Source organism: Notamacropus eugenii, chromosome 1 (assembly GCF_028372415.1).
Source record: "Notamacropus eugenii isolate mMacEug1 chromosome 1, mMacEug1.pri_v2, whole genome shotgun sequence".
NCBI lineage: Eukaryota > Metazoa > Chordata > Mammalia > Diprotodontia > Macropodidae > Notamacropus > Notamacropus eugenii.
The window spans coordinates 156,310,525-156,321,783 of record NC_092872.1 but is presented as its reverse complement, the minus strand read 5'-3'; the positions used below and the strand labels follow the sequence as shown (position 1 = coordinate 156,321,783).

Here is an 11,259-nt window from a genome sequence, read left to right as displayed (position 1 = left end):
TTTTACTTACTATAGGAAAAGCTCGGTTCAAGCTGAATCTTTAGCCAAATATTCACCCTCTGGCACCAGCGTCCTGGAGCCTCCACCTCCCAAAGTCGATCTTGCTCCTCAGGATAGGCCAGTAAGAACTTTCGACAAACTGAGAAGGAAATCCAAGGGGGGAAAAGTTAGTGAATTAAGTGTAAGCTAAGAGCACCACACTTCAACAAAGCTGGGTTATTTTTATTCCAACCATATTGCCACAGATTACCTTAATTACACAGATTCCCTCACTCCACAGGTTACTTTAATTTCAGGTGCCTACTAGTAAGAGTTAGTTAAGCCTTTGACACATACCGATTATGTGACTCTGGAAAAGTTACTTAACCTCCTAGTGCTCTACTCTAGTCAACTTTCAGAGAAGGTGGTGGCCACAGGTATTGGCAGAGAAAGTTCCCTCACTTGAGAGTTCCTTCTATCAATGAGATCATAGGCCCAATCTCTATCCTTATCATCGTAATTTAGGTTCACAGACTACAACAGCAGCCTCCTAGCTGACCACCAGCCTAGAGTCTCTTTCCTCCTCCAAACCATATTACATTCATTTGCCACAATTAATCTCCATCAAAGACCATTTTCATCATGTTGTTCTCTTGCCCAAAAGCCCACCCCAGCTCACTCATCTGCTTTATAACTTTTTCTAGAGTTCTCCACTAAACGATCCTAACATGGGCACACTGCCTGATGCACACTCAAGTCTGTTTTGTGTGAGTTCATTACAAATCTCTAACTCGACTGTAGGTTTCTTGGGAAAAGAGATGGCTATGCCATCTAGTTAAAAGGTGTTCCCTTGAAGGTCCCAGGTCAGTGCAAAAGACTTCACTGATGCTTGAACTTCACTGATTGGTAAGTTGACTAAACTATGATACTGTGACTTCTCACAATCTTCCATACTCTTCCTGTTCACCACATGCAAGAACATGAAATGCTTGAGAAAAACATTTCAAGCCCCCTGAGGCATTTCTCAGAATGGTTACAAGTCAAGTGTCCAATCAGGAAGAAAAGAAATGAGCACCAAACAACTCAGAATAAATTGTGGTTGGGCCTCTTTACTCCATCAAACCAAGGTTGAGAAGCAACTTCAGGAGTGGGTGGGACCCTACAGTGCCCACAGGGCTTTCTAACAGGGGACTCTGGCCAAGCCCCCAAGCTCTCTTCCCTTATTCTGCCTTTCATTCCCTGACAGGAAGGTGAAGAATGTTCTTCATAGTTGTTTTGCTTTATTGAAAGAATGAACTTCAGGAAGTGAGGAGTGAGTGGCCAGGCCTACTCCAATAATGAAGTCAGAATGGAATGAGAATGAGGAGAGAGAGGCCTCCTGGGAGAAAGTTAGCAATGGCCTCCTGGTTTTTGGCACAAACGGATGCCATAAAGCTCTGCACTGCAGAGCGCCTGGAGCTATATTTGAAGCAATTCAAGGAATCCACGGAGTTTAATAATAGCCTGAGAGTTAGAAAATACAAAGAAATAAGTAAAGTCACTTGGGAGAAAAATACGAATGCTTGTTCCACCTCCAGAATCTTTCCCTTTGAACTTCAAATTAATGACAGGGCTTTATTGTCTCATTGGTTTTTTTCCTGCTCATGGCCACTGTCCCATTGTCTTGAAGGCATAGGACCCCAGAACCATAGATTTAGAGCTGAAAGAGACCATGGAATCCAACCACCTCATTTTATATATGAGGAAACTGTGACCTAGAGAGGTTAATCTATTTGCCAGGGATCACAAAGTTAGTAAGTATCTATCTAAGGTGATAAGAACCCAGGTCTTACTGACCCAAAACCAGTGCCCTACTGCACTGCAACTACAATTTTAAAAAGGGAACCCCGGAAAACAACAGGAGGGTCAATTTCAAGTGATGTCCCAATTTTTCAGGTTGGGGAGATTAAAAAAAACCCCAACAAACCAATGAGGGCCTTCTAGTCCCTTTCCCAAATATAGCTGTCCACTGAGACTTGCCCTGGTCAAGGTTAAGGACAGTTAAGAGGGAAGGGTCCACACAGGGTACTTACTGGGGCTGCCACATGCTCAAATGCTCAGCATACTAAGCACTCTCCCTTTTCTGCTGGTGCTTATTACCTTTCCTTAAGCTGAAGAAACTATTCTCCAGTGGTTTCCAGTTGAAAGGGCAAGTTAATGAACTGTAAGCACAAACGGGAGATCAAAGAAGTTCTGACATTCCCTAAAAAGCAGCAGTGCCAACACGCTGTACCAGGGACAATAATGGTTTCACTTTTTTTCTTTTTTGCAACATTTTATACCTGCTGAATTGTGTACAGGAGGGAGAATTGTTCTTCATAATTTTTCAGTTTAAGGAAGAGTTGTCTCTTTTGATCAGATGTTATCTGGAAGAACAGGAGAATCAAAGATGAAAGAAAAACTAAGTGTCCACCCAGCCAGAGTGGGTGGACTGGATACCATGGAAGAGCTGGTAGAAAATCCAATGATAGAATAAAGGACCATCACTGATCGCCTTCTGAATCTGTTTACTGAACCATTGAATAGCACAGGAGCCACTGGGATTGCCCTGACAGATGAAGTGCACATCAATTATTCATAACCCCTTACCCAAATGTTTCCGCATCCTGTGCTTTACCTTGGTACATAGCAATAGAAATAGGGCAGCTGATCCCTAAGGCATCTTCAGTCTCAAAAGTCTGACAAAAGTCATGCAGCATTTTCATCCCTAGACCTTCTCTTCGGTGTTTTCTCCTGACAAAGGCAGTGTCCAATACAGGCAGCATGTAGCACTCGTTGGTGTTCCTGCCACACAGGCTACCTAGAAGGAGAGAATACACAGTGCTAAATCTCTCACAAGCACCAACTGGGAAATAGGGTTGAGCTAAGCTGGGTCACACTGGGTAATAGTGACCTAGCAATGTCCCTACACAACCATTCAAGGCTCTGAGTGAATAATACTCAGTTCACTGGAAATCCACCAGCAATTTGCATTAGATTCACAAACTAAATTGCTTAAGATGAAAACAAGAGATCTTTTCCAATCAACATGTGAACTAAGTTCTCCAGCAATTTCTTTGCAGAACCATAAGTTGCTGCTGAATTACTAAAATACACATCTGTCACTACAGTATGGGTTTACACAAAAGAATACACAAAGGAGGCAATGATTTCATTCCTATAGGGAACTTCCAATGTGAGAACTTCTTCCACCAGTGCTCCATCACCTCTATGACTTAGATAATAATTAATAACCTAGAAGATAGGTCCCAAGAAGTTGCCTGAATCGCCCCTGGGGCTTGCCCAAGGTCATACAACAACTACTAAGTATGACAAGGCAGGATTTGAACTAAGGTCTTACTGATTCCAAGTGCAGCATTCAATCAAGCATTTTTTTGCACCTTCTACATATTAGTGGCAATACAAAAACAAAAATGAAATCATCTACTATGCCACACGACGACTTCTGTTCTTTAAATGTGTCTGACTCTGTGACCCCATGAACCATATTGCCCATGTGGTTTTCTCTGAAGAATACTGGGGCTGTTTGCTCATTTCCTTCCCCAGTAGATTAAGGCAGAGGTTAAGTAACTCACCTGAGGTCACACAGCTACTAAGTGTGTAAGGCCAGATTTGAACTTGGGTCTTCTCGACTCCAGGCCAGTGCTCTATCCACTGAGCCATCTAATTCATCTATAGCCTCTTTTACAGAAGAACAAACTGAGATTCAGCATGGTTAAAGAGTGAGTAATTAAAATTAGCAGAACACAGGTATAGACAGCAGGAAAGAATCTGATTTTAAACTCCAAAACCATATGTTCTGGGGCAAAAATTTCAAGGAGAGATAGTACAGATTTCCAAATGATTTACAACATAGATTGAAGGAATGTTAAAGAATAAAGAGCTTAGCATAGTGCCTGGCAGCAGTAGGCACATAATAAGTATTTATTAATTGATTTTTGGATTGACTGCATAAGAACCTAAGGTTCTTTTCATCTAAGTCCTTCAGTTGACAGATGAGGTAATAAGCCCAGAGAAGTTAGGTGGCTTAACAACAGTTCCAAAGCTAGTGGAAGAACAAGATTGGAATCCAAACCTCTAGATCCTTAATCTAATGTCTTTTTTTAATATGCCCTACTTTCTATCAATGTGGTAATTACAAATTGTAGGGGTTTTTTTTAATGGAAAAATGTATATGTGGAGTCAGGAAAGGCATTCAGAAAGGAATCCTGGAAAAGAACAAGGTGAGGAGGAGATAATACTCAACAATGGTAGAAGTCAATTTCTGGTCTGTGGGATGACTGCTGGTCATCAATGATCAGCAAATTAGCAGATATAACGGCATTTCCATTCTATACCCCTTGATGACTTAGTGCTTCATTCATTCATTAATTCATTTATTCAGATCCCCCATTACATCCCCTCCAAAAGATGACAGCAGAGACCAATCGAGCAGAAATTACAATCTTGTGTCTGTGTTAGTACATGAAAAATGTACATAATTGTACAGGCTAATGCCTGAGGAGCAGAGACAGTAAAGAGAGCACCAATTATTACTCTGGCAGGCTCACTGGATGTCCTTTTATTATGCTAACACTCCCTAAGAAGGAGAAAAGAGCTGAGTTAAATATATGAACCCCTGAGTTGAAAACAGAGAAGTCAGCACAAGTACAATCGACTTGTTGCTTATTAATGATGGATATGACATGATGTGTGTCACCTTTCTAAGGGACAGGGCTAAAGCACAGTAAAATAGTCATTAAGAATCATGAGAAATAAAAGATGTAGATACTCTACAGATCTATAGATAATTACAAAAATTACAATGGCTAGCATAATGGGACTTTAAGGTTTGCAAAGTACGTGAGTATCACATTTGATACTCATGACAACACTGAGATAGGTTCTATTAATATCCTCACTTTATAGAAGAAATATTAAGTGACTTGTTAAGGGTCCCACAGCTAGTGTCTGAGGCAAGATTTGAACTCAGATCTTCCTGACTCCAAGTCCAGCACTCTATCCACTGTGCCACCTTGCAGTCTCTAAGGACCTTAGACATTCCTAAGATAACCAGAGTGTGGCACAGACATGTCAGTAGCAGGAAAGAGTTAAGTTCAGGATCATATACATGGATTAGGAGGTTCTTCCCAAAAATTCCTTTTCTAGTAGGCTCTCCAAGGCACCTAAAATTCCTGCCTTACTTGCTCCTTTGAATTATGAACAGTTGAGATATTAAAATGCAGATGCTATGTGTGAGGAACTGCAAATTCAGCTAAAGTCAAATCTAATTTATCTAATTCGTCCTAATAAGTCAGAACCATAAAGGAAAGAAACACAAGATGTAACTTTTGATGGGAAAATAGTCAAAAAAAGTTGTAAGTTATTCCCTTGGTGCCTGGCAGAGGGCACTGGATGCCTAGGGGCCAAGGAAGACAAAGAGGAAGAACTTGCAGGGAGGAGGTCAGTTGGGGGAGGACATGTCTCTGTTCACATGTGCATGAGAAAAGTCAATATACAAGTGTTTCAACTTTGTAATTCAAGACAATTAAAAAATAAATCTATGTGTGTGTATATATATGTATATATATACATTATGCATATATATTACACATGGGTAAGTGTATATATGTATATACATATGGTTTAGACCTGTGATTTCTGTGACATTGTATGTATATGTGTATATGTACAAAACTCTCTGATACTGGGTACTCCTCTATGAAGTAACTCCTATCACATCAGGTTGGTATCTCTTCTATGACATACAACCTTAGTTACTTGGGAGCACTGAGAGTTGTGGACTTGCCCAGAGTAACTCAAGTCTTCATGACTTAGAGGCTGGTTCTGTGGCCACATGGCTCCTCTTCCTCCCTCCCCATCCAACCATTTATGTACATTTGTTCTTCTGTCTATCTCACTTTCCATAGATACAGTCTATAGAGATAGAGCTATCCTAAGCTCAGAGGGATTAAATGACTTGTCCATGATCTGAAAATATTAATATTAGAGGTAAAATTAAAACCCAGGTCTCACTGACTTCAAGTCCAGTGATCTTATTGACTATGCCATGCTAATAATCATGAATTACCTTATTATAATGAATGGTATCTATTTCTTAAAAACATTTCATGAAGAAGTACCTTTACAAAGAGATTGTTCTAATTTTTACAACCAGTTTCTCTGATAAAGCCCTCATTTCTAAAATATATAGAGAACTGAGTCAAATCTCTAAGACGACAAGTCATTTCCCATTTGATATGGTCAAAGGATATGAACAGGCGGATGAAGAAATTAAGGCTATCTATGATCAAATGAAAAAATGTTTTAAATCACTTGATTAGAGAAATGCGAATTAAAACAACTCTGAGGCACCACATCACTTATCACATTGGCTATCATGACAAAACAGGAAAATGATAAATGTTGTAGATGATATGAGAAAAAGGTGGAGCTGTGAACTAATCCAACCATTCTGGAGAACAAATGTGGAACAATGCCCCAAGGACTATAAAACTGTGCATACCCTTTGATCCAGCAATACCACTTCTAGGACTGTATCCCAAAGAGATCATAAAAAAAAAGGGGAAAGGACCAACATGTACAAAAATATTTATAGGACTTCTTTGTGGTGGCAAAGAATCGAAAATTGAGGGGATGCCCATCAATTGGCGAATGGTTAAACAAGTTGTGAGACATGAATGTGATGGGATACCACAAGTTCCATAGGAAATCATGAGCAGGTGGACTTCAGAAAAACCTGGAAAGACTTGCATGAACTGATGCTGAGAGGAGTGAACAAAACCAGAACATTGCACATGGTAACAGCAACACTGTGTGATGACCAGCTTTGTTAGACTTGGCTTTTTTGAGTAATAGAATGATCTAAGACAATTCCAAAAGACTCATGAAGGAAAATGCTACCTACATCCAGAGAACGAATTATGGTGTCTGAATGCAGATGGAAGCAGACTATTTTCCTTTGTTGTTTTTTCGTTCTCAGTTTTCCCCTTTTGTTCTGATTCTTCTTTCACAACATAACTAATGTGGAAATATGTTTAATATAATCAATGATACATGTCTAGCCTATATCAGACTGCATGCCATCTTGGGGAGAGGAGTGGAGGAAGGGGGAAAAATTTGGAACTCAAAGCCTTATAAAAGCAAATGTTGAAAACTTAAAAAAAAAAAAATTTAAAAAAAAGAGATTGTTCTAAGTAGGTTAAACATGGCCCTTGAAAAGCAATTTGTGTTCTTTACTGATCTTATCAATATACACAGAAGCCAAGTGAAAAGGTAGAAACTTCTACCTGACCTAGGACAAACTATTCTGAATCAATGAAGCCTGGTCTATTGAGGCCTAACTATATCACCGAATATTCAAGAGAAAAGTCGGGTGCTATACTTCCTTTCTATCAAGTGGCAACTCTCAACTTGACCTAATACTGTAACAAAAATCAAGGCCGGAGACCGTGGCTTTGAAAAGATCAGTAACTGTACCAGATTTTTGAACTATAAACTCCCCTTGAAGGCAAACTAGAAGTTTTTCTGAGTTGGGGGGTGGGGGACGCCAAGTTATATCTGGCTTAATTCATCTTAATGCTACCAATTTCCACCATTGTTCATTCTAAACATATGCACTCTTTCGGCTTTATTTTTTTAACATATAATTTATTTTTCATTTCTTAACACTCACTTCCACAAGAATTTGAATTCAAAATTTTCTCCCCGTCTCTCCCCACCCCCCACCCCCCACCCCAGGACAGCATACACCCGGTCTACCTCTTCTTCCGGGCTGTCTTCCTACTACCCCCTCCCCTTCTTCTATCCCCCCTTCTCTCTATTTTCCTGTAGGGTGAAATAGATTTCAATGTCCCATTGCCAGTACATTTTATTTTCTATTTGCATGCTAAAACAATTTTTAGCATTCATTATTAAAGCTTTGAGTTCCATATTCTCTCCCTTCCTCCCTCCCCACCCACCCTCATTGAGAAAACAAGCAATTCAATATAGGCTATATGTATGCAGCCACACGAAACACTTTCATAATAGTTATGTTGAGAAAGACTAAACCACATCTCCCTCTGTCCTATCCTGTCCTCCATTTATTCCATTCTCTCCTCTGACCTGTCCTCCCACAATCATGTTTGCTTCTGATTATCCCTTTCCCCAATTTGCTATCCCTTCTGTTATCTTTCCTCTCCTATCTCCTTCCCCCTTGCCTTCCTGCAGGGTAAATAGATTTCCATATCCAATTGAGTGTGTGTCATTCCCTCCTTAAGCCAACTCCCATGAAAGTAAGGCTCAGTTATTTCCTTTCATGTCCCCCTGCCCCGTCTTCTCCTCCACTGTAAAAGCTCTTTCTTGCCTCTTTTATGTGAGATGATCTTATTCCTAGTACATTCCATTCAACAGTAAATTTTATTTTTTTGGTATTCTCCTTTCATATTTAGTTCACCCTATGCCCTCTGTCTATGTATATACATACATACATACACCCATATACATATACATACCTACACATATATAATATGCATATACATACAAACATACCCAAACACACCTACATATATGCCATCTAACTACCCTAATACTGAAAAAGATCTCGAGTTACAAATAACATCTTTCCATGCAGGAATGTAAACAGTTCAACTTTAATGCACTCTTCAAGGATTCTCTTTCCTGTTGACATTTTCACGTTTCTCTTGGTTCTTCTATTTGAAAGTCAAATTTCTATTCAGCTCTGGTCTTTTCAACAACAATGTTTGGAAGTCCTCTATTTCATTAAAATTCCATTTTTTTCTCCTTAAGTATAATACTCAGTTTTGCTGGGTAGGTGATTCTTGGTTTTAATCCTATCTCCTTTAACCTCTTGAATATCATATCCCAAGCACTTTAATCCCTTAGTGTAGAAGTTGCTAAATTCTGTGTTATCCCAATTATATTTCCACAATACTAGAATTGTTCTTTCTGGCTATTTGTGATATTTTCTCCTTCACCTGGGAACTCTGGAATTTGGCTACAATATTCCTAGGAGTTTTCCTTTTGGGATCTCTTTCAGAAGTTGATCAGTGAATTCTTTCCATTTCTACTTTACTCTCTGGTTCTAGAATATCAGGGCAGTTTTCTGAAATTCTGCCCTAATTTCTTGGAAGATGATGTCTAGGCTCTTTTTTGATCATGGTTTTCAGGTAGATCAATAATTTTTAAATTATCTCGCCTGGATCTATTTTCCAGGTCAGTTGTTTTTCCAATGAGATATTTCATGAAGATTGTCTTCTCTTTTTTCATTCTTTTGATTTTGTTTTATAATTTCTCAGTTTCTCATAAAGTCATTAGCTTCCATCTGCTCCATTCTAATTTTTAAAGAACTATGAGCTTTCAAACCTCCTTTTCCATGTGGCCAATTATGCTTTTTAAAGCATTCTTCTCCTCACTGGCTTTTTTGGACCTCTTTTGCCATTTGGGTTAGTCTATTTTTAAAGGTGTTATTTTCTTCACCATTTTTCTGGGTTTCCTTTAGCAAGGTGTCTACTTGCTTTTTATGATTTTCTTGCATTGCTCTCATTTCTCTTCCCAATTTTTCCTTCACTCTCTTACCTGATTTTCAAAATTCTTTTTGAGTTCTTTCATGACCTAAGACCATTGCATATTTTTACATATTTTTTGGAGGCTTTGGATGTAGAAGCCTTGACCTTGCTGTTTTCCTCTGATGGTACGCTTTGTTCTTCCTCATCTGAAAGGATGGAAGAAAATACCTTTTCACCAAGAAAGTAACTTTCTATACTCTTATTTTTTTTCCATTCCTTGGGCATTTTCCCAGCCAGCTACTTGACTTTTGAGTCCTTTGTCAAGTGGAGGGTATACTCCCCCATTATTCAGAGGTTTTGGGCAGCTATTCTCTGATATCTCTAGGGACCTGTAAGTTTTCAGTTCCTCCAAGGTGGCACAATCAAGGGAAAGGAGTTTACTCCTCTCTTGGCCTGTGCTCTGATCTGTGAGCAAGCAAAAGCACTCTTTCCTGCCCTGAAACTGTGAACAGAATTCCCTTTCCACAGCTGCCACCAGCTCCACCATGCTAGCACTCCTCCTCACCTCAGGACTGCCACTCAGTACTGAGACCCAGATCAGCCACTAGATTCCCCCAGTGGACACTGCTGCTGCAGTGACTGCCACCACCCTAGGGCCAGGACTGGGGGCAGACTGGTGCTCCCCTCTCACCCAGTTGAAAGAGCTTTCTTACTGATCGTTAAAGTTGTCTTTGGAATTTGTGGGTTGACAAATCTGGAAGCTACAGCAGCTACCCGTGATTCAGTGCCTTGAAGCCTGCTCTAGTCCTGTCCTTGCTGCATGGCCCACAGTGGGCTGTGCTCCAATCCCAGTTCAGCGTGACAGACCTTTCCTGTTGGCTTTCCAGGCCGTCTTGGGGTGGAAATGTGTTTCAATCTGTCATTTTGTGGCTTCTGCTGCTCTAGAATTTGTTTATAGTCACTTTTTACAGGTATTTTAAGAACTATGGGGGAAAGCTAGAGCAGGTCTGTCCTTCTACTCCACCATCTTGGCTCCACCCACCCCTTCAACTTTAAAGGAAGAGAAACACAGGGAATACATTTCCCATTATTTTTCCAACAACAGTATTAGAGTAGCAAATAAGGGATCTCTATCAGATTAGAAAGTCACGTTTTCTCCCATCACTTTTTCATATTCAGAATGTATAATTAATTGGGGGCTCTTGTTATAAAAAAGCTACTATATTCACTTCATTTTCAAGTATATTATATATTACAGAAAAGGTGCTGAGTTACCACATCCTACCACATCCTATCAAAAAATAAATCACACGGAGGGAAAAAGGGATAAGGAAAAAAGGGAGGAAGGGAGGGAAGGAGGGGAAAACAAGGAAGGGAGGGGAAAAAAGAAAAGAGAGGAAGGGAAGTAGAGCATATATGGATATATAACTATACATATATCCATGTATATACTACACATTTGTATATACACATAGATTATATATCACATTAGCACACTATATGCAATGCTAAAAGACTTATTTTAAACTATTACTAATTCTTAGGAGTCCTTTAAGGAATTAATTCCTTGAGCCATGTGATCTTAAGAATGCCAATCTTAGCAAAACAAAACAAAGAGTAAGCATTTTCTCTGAAGGCTTCTGAAAAAAATTACTGAACATGAAAAAATGTTTTTATTGTAGTGTGTAGCTCAATAAAAACAACTTTGTTTTGATTCTTGAAAAATATTTCA

At 39.4% G+C, this 11,259-nt stretch overlaps 1 protein-coding gene across 1 annotated transcript in view; it reads right to left on the bottom strand.

The window, feature by feature from the left end:
- LOC140509523 (protein FAM169B-like) overlaps nt 1–11,259 on the bottom strand; it is a 110,632-nt gene that overhangs the window by 10,391 nt on the left and 88,982 nt on the right. Inside the window, 2 exon segments of the mRNA XM_072617101.1 lie at nt 11–139; nt 2,636–2,818. Of these exon segments, the coding sequence (XP_072473202.1) occupies nt 11–139; nt 2,636–2,818 (312 nt within the window).